General features: G+C 37.0%; 1 protein-coding gene across 1 annotated transcript in view; it reads left to right on the top strand.

Annotated features, from left to right (window-relative positions):
* The first annotated feature begins 5,235 nt into the window (after positions 1-5,235).
* The window catches only part of adam19a (ADAM metallopeptidase domain 19a), a 266,100-nt gene continuing 256,705 nt past the window's right edge, over positions 5,236-14,630 (top strand). The window contains exon 1 of the mRNA XM_059354555.1: positions 5,236-5,499. Within this exon, the coding sequence (XP_059210538.1) occupies positions 5,370-5,499 (130 nt within the window). The 5' untranslated portion in view covers positions 5,236-5,369. The remainder of the gene's footprint in view (positions 5,500-14,630) is intronic.

Genomic DNA, 14,630 nt, shown 5'->3' with positions numbered 1-14,630 from the left:
AATAAAACATATCAAATACAATTTACTGACAACAAAATAAAACCACAAAGAGAAATGACATTGGATTTAAAAAAATTAAAATCACCATTCTCAACAAGGTAATCATATGAGAATAAAAGGAAATTAAGAGAAATCCAATCGATAAAAGTGAGTCTTTAGAAGAGGTTTAAAAGAAGCCACGCATAAGCAAAGCTGCCCTGGTGGATTTTAAACAGCGTTCAGGCTCGGAGGGTAAAAGCATGTTGTGGATTTAGCCAGGAGCCGGACCATCCAGGGCTTTAAAGACAAGTAATACAATCTTAAAATCAAGTCTAAGACTCACAGGCAGCCAGTGGAGGGCAGCAAGGGCTGCAGAGATCTGGTCACTTCTCTTTGGACCTGTTAAAAGCCTAGTAGCAGCATTTTGTATAAATTGTAGTCTATGGCAGCTATTCTCAACCTTGTGGTCGGGACCCCAATTGGGGTCGCGAGATGATTTCTGGGGGTCGCCAAATCATTTTGGAAGTCAGCTCTGCCTCCACTGTGTTAAAGTGTTCATGTGTTTTAGTCTTTTTGGTCACTTAATGTCTTTTTTTGTTGTCATTTTGTGTGTTATTTGGTCATTTTGTGTCTTTTTTTGATCATTTTGTGTCTTTTTTAAATCAATTTGTGGTCAATTTGTGTCTTTTTTTGATCATTTTGTGTCTTTTTTTGTCTTTTTTTGGTCATTTTGTGTTTTTTTTCAATCATTTTGTGGTCAATTTGTGTCTTTTTTTGGTCTTTTTATGTCTTTTTTGACCATTTTGGGGTCAATTTGTGCCTTTTTTGGTCATTTTGTGTCTTTTTTTAGTCATTTAGTGTTTTTTTTGGTAATTTCGTTTCTTTTTTGGGTCATTTTGTGTCTTTTTTGGTCATTTTGTGTCTTTTTTGGTCATTTTGTTTCCTTTTTTTGGTCATTTTGTTTCTTTTTTGGGTGATCTGAACTGTGTGTGTGAGATTCTGTTCAGTAAGCGAGGGTCGCGGACAACATGCATGTTAAATTGGGGGTCGCGACTCAAAAAGGTTGAGAACTACTGGTCTATGGATGTTTCCCTTGCTAATCCCAGAGTACAGGGCATTACAGTAGTGTAGTCTTGACAAAATAAAAGCATGGACAACCTTCTCCAGGTCGGTGGAAGAAAGGAAAAAACGTATTCTTGTTAGATGTCGTTGTACAGGATAGAGACCGATCGATAGCATTTACATACAACAATGGCACTAACCCTACAGTTTGGTGCTGGTAGATAAAGTCAAAAGACAGTGGTAGTACTAGTAATAATAAAAGGAATAGGACTAATGGTAATAGTCATAGTAGCAGTAAAAATAAAATGACAGAAGTGTCTGTAGCAGGATCATACCAGGCACAGCAAGAGCCCAGAAGGCAGGCATGGCCAGATCCTTTATTGTGTTTTATAATCTTCTGAAATAAAATAGAATAGAATAGCCTTTATTGTCATATAATACAATGAAATTAGAGTGCAGCGCGTCTTTTAACAGGCACAAAGAAACGGGAACACATAACCCCAGTTCTGGCCTCTCTACACTGGCTTCCTGTCCGTTCAGAATAGATTTTAAGATCCTGATGTTTGTTTTTAAAATTTTAAACGGATTGGCTCCAGCATATTTGACCTGATTGAACTGATACAGGTTCACGGACCGACCAGAGCTCTGAGATCTGCAAATGAGTCAAACCTGGATGTGCCTAAATGCAGCTAAAAACAAAAGGCGATCGCTCTTTTGCAGTGGCTGCCCCGAAGCTGTGGAACAGTTTACCGCTGCATATCCGGTCGTCAAAGACATTGGACAATTTTAAATCTTCTCTTAAAACTCATTTTTTCTCCCAGGCTTTTGAACCTGTGTGAGAAGAAAGTTGTTTCTGTGTGCTGTATTATACATCTCATCTCATATATTATTAGATTAAATTGTCTTTTATTTTTATTTTGTGAGTTTATTGTTATTCAATTATGTATCTTGTATTGGATTGGATTTCTTTGTTGTGATTCAGTTATGTAAAGCACTTTGGTCAACCTTGGTTGTATATAAAGTGCTCTATAAATAAACGTGACCTTGACCTTGATTAAAAAATTAAGAACAACAGTACAAAAACAGTGTAAGGAAAATAAAGGTATAGAGGTATAAAAGGTATAAAAATATCACTAACAAGAATAAATAATTGAAATGGCACGAAAATATTGGAATATATAATAAATAGCTATGTACATGGAAAATGAGGAGAATGATATTGGTGATGTTATTAGATAATATGAATATGTTATTAGATAATATGAATATAAATATTATTGCACTAAAAATATTGCACTTAGACGGTAATTACACATGGTGGACAGTGAGTGAACAATATTGCACTGGAGTGGTAATTGCACATAATAACAGAGCAAGACGTAACAGATAGAGAAAACGGATGGAGGTTATGTATGGATCTACTTGTTTTGAGTATTTATGGTGGTGAAAGCTCGAGGAAAGAAGCTCTCCCTCAGTCTGTTTGTCCGTGCTTTATGCTAAATGCACGCAGAGCTGATCTTTTGAATTCATACTTGCCTGAGTCACATCTCAGTTGCATGTTAAAGACAGTCAATATCCAGATATTTATCAAAGCCCTTCAAATGTATGTGATCTTGTTACTAAGGGCGGATTGGATTGGAAGCCCAGATTGTTTTTTAAAATGTGCTAATGTGGCAGTAAAAGGCAAAGCTGTGTAGCGGTTAAGGGCCCTAACACACTGCAAAAAAGCCAACTTGTATTTTTTGGCCTAAAACAGTGATTTAAATTGGTAAAACTTGGAAATATAAATTACTGACATTTAGGACAATAATGTAAGTTAGCACAACAAAGGAAGCCAGTTGTCTGCTCAAAAACAAGTTGGTGAGTTGTTGTTACTTAAATCTTTCAGTTGGGGTTCACAACAAGGGACAATAGTTCTAATAACTCTTATTTCTTTGTTGTGGAATTCGGTCATTAGCGAAAGCTAGCGGCTAACTGACGCTAGCGGATAACTGATGCTAGCGGCTAACTGATGCTAGCGACGCTGCTTGTTACAGCTACAAGAGTAGCCATTAGCGTATCAATGCTAACTCAAAATTGTGGTCGCAACATTAGCTGACATTCATAGCGCCGTTACAATCGTGCCAGAGAAATTCAGAGTTGAGCAAACTCAAAAACAAAACTTAAAATATTTAGTTTAATTGTCCAACTTAAAATTTTATCGAAGTTTGTTGCCTTGAAATTTTGAGTTCTCCCAACTTTTCTTTTTTTTTGCAGTGCAGTAACTTATCACCCCATTTCCTCTTAACAGATTAACACTGACTTGACCACTCATAATAAACTTTACCCAATCCTGTTGAGTTAATCCATACAATAAAAGGTGTAAAATAGTCCTTAAACATGTGACATTTATTATATGCTATCTGTATATATAACATTAATATGCTATCTGTTCTGTGCTTAACGGCCAGTTATGGGACTTTTTCAGTCATTTTTTTTCTCCGCAGGCTGTAGCTGACTCAACTTTAAGAGTATTTTTAACGCAAGGAAAACTGACATTGCAGTCTTTCTCAACTTTATTAACCTTTGATGAGGTAAGTCCCATAAAATGAGCTACTGTGACCTCTAGGATAATCACAGCCTCATGAAACTTTACAACTTCTGACCGAGAGCATACAGGAGATGAACTGCTCAGCAGTTCCTAGAACAGAAGTGCTCATCATCCAATCACTGAAAATACAGAAACATTTTTAAAACTAAATCACAGCATATTTTTTTTGTGTGTCCTTCAAGGTCTTGGTGTGAGTGCGGCATTATAAATTAGTTTTTGACAGTTTTTACAAGTTCTTGACTATTAACTTAACTTTTTTTGTGGTTAAACTGTGGTTTACACCTCATTGTACATCCCACTTTTACACACAACCTCATTTGGCCATAATCGAAAAATCTACTTAATCTCCCACTATACCAATACATACTTCCTATGGGCACTGCACTAGTTCTAAATAAAGACTATTATATTGTACATTAAACCTCTGAAGTCCAGGAGATTTGGTTCAAATTTGTCAACTTCCGATGCATTAACTTCTGTCTCTGTTCAGCATCTTTCAGTCTGTCCTTACATCACAGTTATCTCACTCTGATTTTACATTTTTTCAAATTAACAAAGTATAAAGCTGCCAGGAACCCAAAATACAAACAAAAGACACATATTTCTATGGAAATGTACCTTCTCCTTTATTTATTTATTTATTTATTTATTTATGTATTTTACTATTTTTAGATACAAAAACAGCAGAGACTATACTATAAAACAGTCTATTTGCATGTAAATGGTAATAGTTTTCATTGTAGAAAGAAAATTCACATTTTAAAAATGGCCTACAAACAAAAATGGCACTTTAATCCAGACTTTCTTTATTGGTTTTTTTCTTTCTTTACAAACAGTCAGGATCTCAGTTCTTACAAAAGACAATGGTTCCAAAACAAGCTTAAGATCCAGTTATTATGGACATATCAAACAAGGGAACAGAAAGTGAAGAGACATAATACTAAAGAAAGATACAGATACATAGCCATTAAAAATAAATAAATAAATAAAAACATACATACACATATGAATATTGAAAATAAAGTAATAAGGAATAAATAAGTAAATTAAATTAAAAATAAATTAAATAAATAGTAAAAAAAATAAAAATAAAGGGGGGGGGGGGGCTCAAGTTTCTGCTACAATATTCAGAGATTCAATGTATATGGTAAAGGGCTGCCACATGTTATAGAAACTGCCTGAGGACCCTTTAAAAATGGCACTTTAACTGGCTTTCTCAGCTTGTCTGTTATATAGATACAGTTATTACTGTAAATAAAACATGTTCAGCATGTATTCAATGAATAGATGGACTCCAGAAGGTTAATTCTTGGTTTCAATGCGCTCATAACCATAGACATATATGTCAAGTCAAGTCAAGTCAAGTCAAGTCAAGTCAAGTCAAAGTTTATTTATAGAGCGCATTTAAAAACAACCTCAGTTGACCAAAGTGCTGTACAGTTATTAAAACAGAATAAATCATACACAAATAGGAAAAATAAAAACAATGAAAACAATGAAAACAATAAAATACTAAAAACAGTAAAAACAATAAAATAAAATAGAATAAAATAGTAATAAAAACTCAATCCAAAACAGTGTTAGAGATAAAATATATGTCTATGCTCATAACTGTTTTATTTTGATAGTCCAGACAGGAAGTGTGGTTTTTACTCGCCCATGTTCGCCGCTGAGAGGGAGGCAGAGTTGAACAAGGCGAGGAAAGGGAGGACGGTCGGCGGTACCGAGGGTCACAGGGATGTACAGTAAACACAGGCAGAAAAATGCCCAAATATCACCGGCAAAATGTGGACGATTACTCGTTTTTCTTTCTTTTCTGTTGCTGAACGGCACACTGGACAGAGCCAGTGGGAACAGCGGAGAACAAGGTGAGAAAAAGAGCGGACATGCTGTCAAACTTCTTCTACTATCTACCAGTTGCACGTTAAAGCATTATGAAGCACACGTAATAATGCAAATTGTTTAACATATGACATAGAAATATATAATGCGTTTTTAATTGAAGCGGCCTTTGTTTGTTGGGATGGAAGCGAAACTTTACTCAGTTATTAACCGATCTGTAAATCTCGGAGCTCCGTGCGCCAAATTCCATAAAGAAATGTTGCAATTTAATACAATGTCGCTCATCAGGCAAAGACACGTGATTAGATATTTTCTAAATCGCATTGATTCGTTCTTCCTTTTGCCATAAGCAACATACACACAATCAGTGAATTAGAGTGTGATAACATCTCTACTTCTGTCTTTACTTTACTCCTCCAACTGCGCCTCCTCTTATTGGTGCGGGGTTTTAGGGAGAGGAATACGGTTTAATTATAAAAGTTGACATTGTTGAGTGGTGGCTTTCATGCCGAATTAAACGGAAGACCTGGTTGTTTTAAAAAACACTGCAGTGTGTTTTATAATATGTTCATATTTCACTGTATGCAACGGGACATTTAATTATAAGGATTCTCCAACGGGATTCGGCTGAGCGCGTCTTTATCCAACACGGATGGGAATAAAACTAGCGGCTTTCCGTTAATTACAGCTTTACTTATTCAAGATTTAACATAGAAGTTTGTACAGTTTTTTATTGTAGGATGACAAAATGTTAAATACATTTTTAGGCACCGATTGTCTGTCGTAAAAGATGTTTACAGCTGCCTAGTTTTTCCAGCCACACTATAGTACAGAATCAGCCCAGTCTCTTTGTGTGTTGTCCATAAAAGGCAGCAGTTTCTGCTGAAATAGGCAGACCGGTACCGTACAGTAGTCCAGATTTAAGCCACTTAGTTTGCAGATTTTTTTAAAATGCACTTTATGGGTGAAGATTAATTTTATTTCTCACTTTTATGGGTCTGATTTGACTGTGAGTCCTGGTAGGACTCTGTTTTTGACACAAAAGTAACTTTTAACTTAACTTAGATGTATTCATCACTGTCCCATTCTCAGCCAGTCGGACAGGCCACACTGTAAAAAAATGTTTGTAGAAATTACAGTAAAACACTGTCAAATTGCATCAGAAATAGGTCGTAAAATTGAACATTGTACATCACCGTAGTAGATACTTTGAATTACTGTATATCAAAGAATAGCATAAAACTTTAAATTCTACTGTCATAAACTGTAGAAAACACACAGTTGTGCTGTAAAAAAAAAGAAACAATTTTCATGTAAAATTAATGGAGAAATACCATGATGACACAATTATCCTGAAAGTAATGGGATTATTCAGTATAAATTACAGTTTTTTTGCTGATATTTACATTTACATACGCTCACTGTATTTCTTACGGTGAAGTTCTGGCAACCACAGCTGCCGGTATTTTATCGTAAATTAAACAGATTTTTTTTTTTACAGTGCAACATGTGTGTGATAGTTGCTGGTATGAAAATCCATCAGGCTGTCCAGTCATGTGGACTGAGCTACATCAAGGAAAAACAAGACTCAAACACTACTCCCATTCAAGAAAGATGTTCCAAGTTAATATAATTACCGACCCGTTAGTGTGTGTGTGCCAGTGCTGTATCACACTGCATTATATTGTGAGGCGTTTTTGTCCACACTCCTTATGTACCGCAGAGCATTGCACTGATATCAGTGGTTTGCTCCTTATATACTGTCAGTTTAATTATTTAATTAGACACAATACAACCAAAGGAGTATGAAAGATGTTTGTCTTTCTTGGTTTACCGCTCCTGAAAGTCAGAGGTCTGCTTGTTAAAGAGCTGTGTGTATTTTTGTTTGCCAACCTAGGGCTGGGCGATATGGACCAAAAGTCATATCTCGATATATTTAGGCTGAATATCGATATACGATGTATATCCCGATACTTTTATCGCAAAGTGAGAGCAAATGTTCAGTCATGTTACAAGTTTTAGTTTTATTGAAACTGTTTATTTAAGTGAACATAAATAATGTAATAAGAGTTCCTTTTAAAAACAAAACAAAATCAAAGCTCCATAATGTGCACATTTAAATAAAAAAATATCTGAAATAAAAATAGCCTATGAAATAAAATAAGCCAATCTTTTTCTGAAATAAATCTATTTATATGAGAAAAAAACAACGACCATTACAAAAGAACCAGATATGACAAACCATAATAAGGGCAGCATTTATATATAAAGAAAGAAAAATTTTAACTATATTGATATGCGATATGGTCTAATTCCATATCACATTTAAAAATATATTAATATATCTTTTATATCGATATATCGCCCAGCCCTAGGCTAACCTGGAAGTAGCATCTCCATGGGGTCTATTCAGAATTAACCTGTGGGATTTTTGCGATGGATGTTGGATCATTGCCTGCTTACACGTTTTGTTCAGCAGGATAATCTCCACAAATGAACACCATTTGCATTACGTTTGAAGCGTTAATCCAGCTGACAGAAGTAAAAAGCTTCATTATGCGATAGCGAACTTGAACGTCACTACCGTTAGCTTCAGATGGTCTCTAGCGAGCTAACCAGCATTTTTGGCAAGCTAGCAAAACTGTAGCCTAAAAAAATAGTTTATTAACCCTAATTTACGATCTACAAGAGTTTGCAAGAGCACTGAAAAACACGACTAGAGGCTGTAAGACTAGTGAGAGAGTTCCCGTCCGGCGTCATGACGACTAATGTCCCCGACAACCACTGTAGTCTCATTTAGCCACTCGTTAGCAACCGCCTTTCTAAAGACACGTAAACACTTCCACATAAAATAGATTTTTACTTTTATTCAACAACAGATAATAATTTATCAGTTAATATTAGTTTTTACATAAAAGTGATGTTTTTGGCAAGGATCCTTTAAATGTCATTAGAAACATTGCACAGTTCGTACGGTTTGGGCTATGTTGCCATGTCGTGGTGTCTGGGGCTGTTTTGGGGTAAACAAGATCTCCAAGCTAAACAATGTTGTTTGCCAATACCACCCATAACCACGCATATAAGTTGTAGAGAGATGTATGTAAGCACCAATACTGGATAGTAAACAGTTAATTTGTGCAGCTTTATTTGTTAAACAGGACCATATGTCACACACTTTTCTCCCACTGTTGGAAACTGAGAGGACTGTGGTTGGTGAGCAGGGAGGAAAAGTAACACTTTCCTCCCCCTCTTTATGTTTTGCTTAATGTTTAATTTTCTATCGATTTCATTTCTCTGTATCAGCATTTTTTTCTGCCGAATGGCGTCAACCAGTAATGCACCAGTTAACTGGTGCATTACTGGTTGACGCTCTAAATAGAACAGTGATAATTGGCCGTTTCTTCTGTTCCAACTGGCGGCTTAAAACCCTCCCTCCAAATAAACAATACATCAGGAAAGTGGTGATTGCGTGCCATAAAGCTGGGAGCTAATTTGCAGCAGTCAGCAGAACGTCTCATCAACTGTCACATCATCCGTCTGCCATCAACGGGTTATCTGTGAACGCAGCCCCGGAACATCTGAAGACAAGACAGTAGACTGTCAGAGGAAATAATTTGCCATTTTCCTACAATGCAAACAATTTAGTTAAATCTTAAAGAATTATGAAGATGTGTAATGTTTAAAACAATTTACAATATACAGTAGGTGGACATTAAACATTTATATGGCATGGGAAAAACTGCATTGTGTTTGCCTTGAACTGTGTTGTTTTAGCAGCTAGTGGTATGTACACTACTGGTCAAAAGTTTTAGAACACACCAACTTTTCCAGAATTTAATTGAAAATGATGCAGTTTAATGTCTCAGTGTACTCTGAAATTAATGCACATTTGCAACATTTAAAATTCTTTATTGAGCATGATAGTGTTTTGAAAGTAAAAAAAAGATTCAAAATCACATTTTATGTTGGACTAAAGGACTAAAAAAGACACAAAATGACCAAAAAAAGACACCAAAAGACACCAATTGACTAAAAAAAGACACCAAAAGACACAAAATGACTTACAAATACATGAAAAGAATTTAAAAATAGCCCAAGACTCCATTAAGTTGTGAACCCATTTCTTGTTCCCTGAAAAAGGCCTACTTGTATAATTCTGAAATGTACATTATTTTTCAGTTTTGGTTAAGCTTACCTTTTTTTATTTACCTCTGGCAGTTCACCACTTACCTTTGTACCCTTTCAAGCTGTTCATTTGACTTGAACTACTTGAATTTCAATAAAAAACTGGAAAAATTGGGGTGTTCTAAAACTTTTGACCGGTAGTGTATGTAAAGAGCAGTCTCATAGGTACCAATTTTCAACAATGGACACCTCTGAAAATGGCCATGTCACTTCGGGCTGCACAATTAATCGAATTTTAATTGTGATCACGATTTTGGCCGCCACGATTAAATTCACCCAGTTGTCGGCGATATTTCCATTCTAATATGCGGGCTCTCCTGCACATCTAATCAAACACTTTCTACACTAGTAGTCCACCAACCACCAGGGGGCGGGGTTGTTTTTCTCCCCTGAAAAAAGCCTGGTTGCTGATTGGATAGAACGCTAAGCAGGATGTGACATAACAACAACACGCGCCATTTGTAAAAGCCAGCGAAGCAGTGTTGCCAACTTAGCAACTTTGTTGCTATATTTAGCTACTTTTCAGATCCCCTTGGCGACTATTTTTCAGAAAAGCGACTGGCGACAAATCCAGCGACTTTTTCTGGCGTTATAGGAGACTCAGTCTTACTCTTTTTAACGAGCCGCCGTGGCCGGCAGTAAGAACAAGTCGAAGCGGCCCAGTCCTCCTGCAGCAGTCTCTCCTAGCTGCAGAGCCGGAGGGGATGTTAACCCCTTAGCGTCCAGTCTGCAAATTGCTAATAGGCTAACAGTTAGCTCTGTAGCAGTACAGTATGTATGTGCCGAGAGCTCCGCACACTCTGTGCACACAATAAAAACTGTTCCTATTGTTTGTTTAAAGGTAGTGCAATAAAAATACAGATGTTTTTCCTAACATGATGAATAATTGTGATTACAATATTTATCAAAATAATCGTGATTATCATTTTGGCCATAATCGTTCAGCCCTAATGTCACTTTTCATTTGCTTAAGTTTCACTTTAACTTTGCATTATTTCACACCTTTCCCGTCAATCGGCGAGGAGAAATAGGTGAGAGGATTTTGTGTTGGAGTCAGATAATTTAATTTAAATGGTTTCCTCGATCCTATTTCCCAACACTAGCTCTAAGAATGAGCCTGCTATAGCCTCAAAAAAAAAGTTGGTCAAAAAGTTGAAGGCTTTCAGAACTCTTAATGCGTTATATAAACACAATTCAGTTTTGTTCTCCTTTCTCATGGGGTCGAGCTAATGGATTTTTAAAATGTAGAACTCTGATAACATCAAGATGCTCTGAGTGACCCTCTCACAAAAACTGAGCCAATAACATTCCTATTTCTCTCTCTTTTCGTAATACACTGCTCTTTTGTGCATGTTGTGTTTTGGTCAAGTACTCGCCGACACTTTAGTCTCAACCACAAATTGAAATGTTTTACACCAGTGTTTGTTGCCTTAAGCTAAAAAACGTACATCTCAGTGGGCAGCATGTTTTACCTAGAACTGACACTTGTGTTGAGTGTTATTTTGGCCCAGTTAGACAAATGTGTGGGTAGTTTGCATTGTAGACATGTTCAGTTTCAGTGGCATTCTTAATCAGTCATGGGTGCAACTGAAAGGATTTTAGATTTCTAAAAGTCCAGTGATACCAAGACTTCTACCTTGAAACATTTCAATCAGTTTGCTCATTAATGGTTATAATGTAACCATTTCATTTAACAGTACTTTTATCCAAAGCAACGTACATTTGAGAGTTCATGCAGCAGAAGGAAAGCTCAAGTCAGAAGCATAGACTAGGGCTGGGCGATATGGCCCTAAAAAAATATCACGATATTTCAGGGTATTTTTGCGATAACAATATTCTTGACGATATTACAAAATACTGGAAAAATATCTAGACATTTTTTTTTTGTCTGTATAAATAAATAAATAAATAAATAAATAAAAGGTACAACAAAATAAAAATCAATCATAAATGTTCTGTAAATTGGAAATCTCAACAGTTGCCAAATACAAAAAATGTACTCTCGACTCTTGAGTATTAGAAATAAAGATAAAAACAACATCTACGCCACTATGTCAAAAAGTAGGAATGTTGACAATATCATGATATGCATTTTTTTTACTCATAAAAATAATATACCGGTATTATTGTGAACGATACGATATGGCACACTCCTAGCATAGACTGTATATAAATAATGGACGTAGTCACCGTGACGTCACCCATTGGTTTGTGCCAATGGGTGCCTGTTGCAAGTCTCGAGTTCAGCGTTACACTCGTCGCCATCTTGTATCTTGCGTGATAACCACCTTGATGATATCACTTATCCGTGACTGCGGTTATTAGGCTTAGTGATGCGTGATCACAAGAAGATATCCTGGGTATGTTGAACTCTCTTCGTAGTACAGGGCTCTGGTACATTCCTTAACCCATAAGAACCCATGGTGACACCCTTGTAACAAACACTTAAAATCTTCTATAATCTTCTTATAATCAATTTTGATATATGTTATGGAGATGCAAACAAAAAGGCAAATGGTTGTTTGTTTTTATTTATTATTAATTTGTTACTTAAAAACTAATCTGAAAAATAATTTATTGTTAAACAGCACTATTAATGTCACAGTTTTGATAAATGTTGTGGCGTTGCAAAGAAAAAGGCAAATTTGTGTTTCTGTAACCAGAAAATGTGTCTAGTTTATTTATTTTAAAATAAGAAATATTATGAACACAAATACCATAAACACCCAATGTATTGTATATATGTCACATCACAGATCTTTGACATTTAGGGGTAGTATTTTTTTTAAAAACATCATAAATGTGTTCTATGTGGTCCACTTGGTCTGTGGTATATCACCCATAATTTTCCTTTAAAGATAACTGGGTCTGGGTTCTTATGGGTTAATGTCAGCTATAATCACTAGTTGGGTTAACCCATTGAAGCCTGGAAAGCGTTTACGTCGTTTTGTAGTATTTGTATAAGCTCTCAAATACTTTTTGAATTTCATTTCTATCTGCTACAGAGGCTGAAAAATCTATTATTTAGTAGAAGAGTTCACACTTTTTTCCCCAGAATTTTTCCAGAATTTCCAGAAAATTAGAGGCTTATTTTAGAATCGCCCAGCGGTTTTTCAGGCCTCAATGGGTTAATGTGTACATACACATCTGTATGAGTTCTGACACAGCAGCTCAAAAGATTGTTGCTTAACACGCTCTGCATCCTTTCTGAATGCTGTCCTTGTTAGTTTTCTCACATTCTCATTGGCAGACATGTCGCCAAAGGTTAAAAAAGCCCTCCAAACTCCTAATGCACTTTTGCTCTGCTGGGATTCAAATAAACTGTGCTCAGCAGTTTTTCGCTACAATATCTGCTTGCAACATGGTCCATTTACCAGGCAGCAAGCGCAGCCTGCCCAGGGCCTGCGCTCCACATGCTTTTGGCCTGTTCAGAGCCCAGAGGAATCCGTATGGAAGGATCTAAGAGCTCTTGAAAGCGTGGGCTGTTATTTCCATCGGGGGGGGGGGGGGGGGGGGGGGGGGCTGCTCAGTCGGCAGAACTGTTATGGCTCAACCTCTAAACAGGCAAACTTTCATTAGCGACACGTTCCCCAACAATGCCCGGCTCACCTTTTCACACTGCCTTATTTTCCAACTGCGTACACCAGGCCGGTGTGATGGCGGGGTCGCACCCTTGAAGAATATTTTGTTTGAAATCTAACAAGATTGCATGGTTGTTTTTTTTAACACCCACAGAAATACTGTGCAAGGTCCTCTCTGGTCTGCTGTGTGGGCTTCTTTCAGTCATTATTCATTTTCCAAGTGTTATGTTTATGCTCTGTGGGTCTGTGGTGTGTAGGTGAGGGGCTGCCAGAGAGGGCTGCGTTTCTGAGAGCTTCCAGTTCCAGTATAATGCTATCAGTCTCCATGTCAGGATTGAGTGTAATGCGGTTCTACAACAACATGTGAAGTTTGTAACCCCTTTCATGATGAGCTGAGGGAAGACATGACTGAGCTGCCTCTTCTCTGACAGATGCTTTTCATTATTACATAACTTAAAGGAGTCATTTAAACCTTAACCTAGGGCTGCACAATGAATCAAATTTTAATCGTGATCACGATTTTGGCCGCTACGATTAAATTAACCTGATCGTTGGCGATATTTTAATTTTAAAATGCGGGCTCTCCTGCATATCTAATCAAAAACTTTCTATACTAGTACTCCACCAACCACCAGGGGGCAGAGGCATTTTTCTCCCCTGAAAAAAGCCTGGTTGCTGATTGGATAGAAAGTTAAGCAGGATGTGACATAACAACAACCCGCACCATTTATAAAAGCCTGTGAAGCAGTGTTGTCAATTTAGCAACTTTGTTGCTATATTTAGCGACTTTTCCGACCCCCTTAGCGACAATTTTTTAAAAAAGCGACTGACGACAAATCCAGCAACTTTTTCTGGTGTTTTTCGAGATTCCATCTTACTCTTCTTAATGAGCCGCCGGCCCCCGCGGTAAGAGCGAGTCGAAGCAGCACAGTCCTCCTGCAGCAGTCTCTCCCAGCTGCAGAGCCGGAGGGGACGTAACCCCTTAGCGTCCAGTCTGCAAATTGCTTATAGGCTAACAGTTAGCTCTGTAGCAGTACAGTGTGTATGTGCTGCTGCTGCAGGAGGTGTTCACTTAGCGATCTCTGTTTGTTTACAACAAGCACCGGACACTAAAAACAATTCGTATTGTTTGTTTAAAAGCAGTGCAACAAAAATTTTTTGTACTGTTAAACTAAATATTTTAAGTTTTGTTTTTGAGTCTGCTCAACTCTGAATTCAGATTTTTGTCAACTCAACTGTAAGTTGTACTAACTTATAATTTTACATTGTAATTGTAACACCGCTATGAAATGTCAGCTAATGTTGCGACCACAATTTTGAGTTAGCATTGATACGCTAATGGCTACTCTTGTAGCTGTAACAAGCAGCGCCGCTAGCATCAGTTAGCCGCT

Source organism: Centropristis striata, chromosome 17 (genome assembly GCF_030273125.1).
Source record: "Centropristis striata isolate RG_2023a ecotype Rhode Island chromosome 17, C.striata_1.0, whole genome shotgun sequence".
NCBI lineage: Eukaryota > Metazoa > Chordata > Actinopteri > Perciformes > Serranidae > Centropristis > Centropristis striata.
The sequence above is the reverse complement of the archived record's forward strand: the minus strand, read 5'-3'. Positions and strand labels throughout refer to the sequence as shown.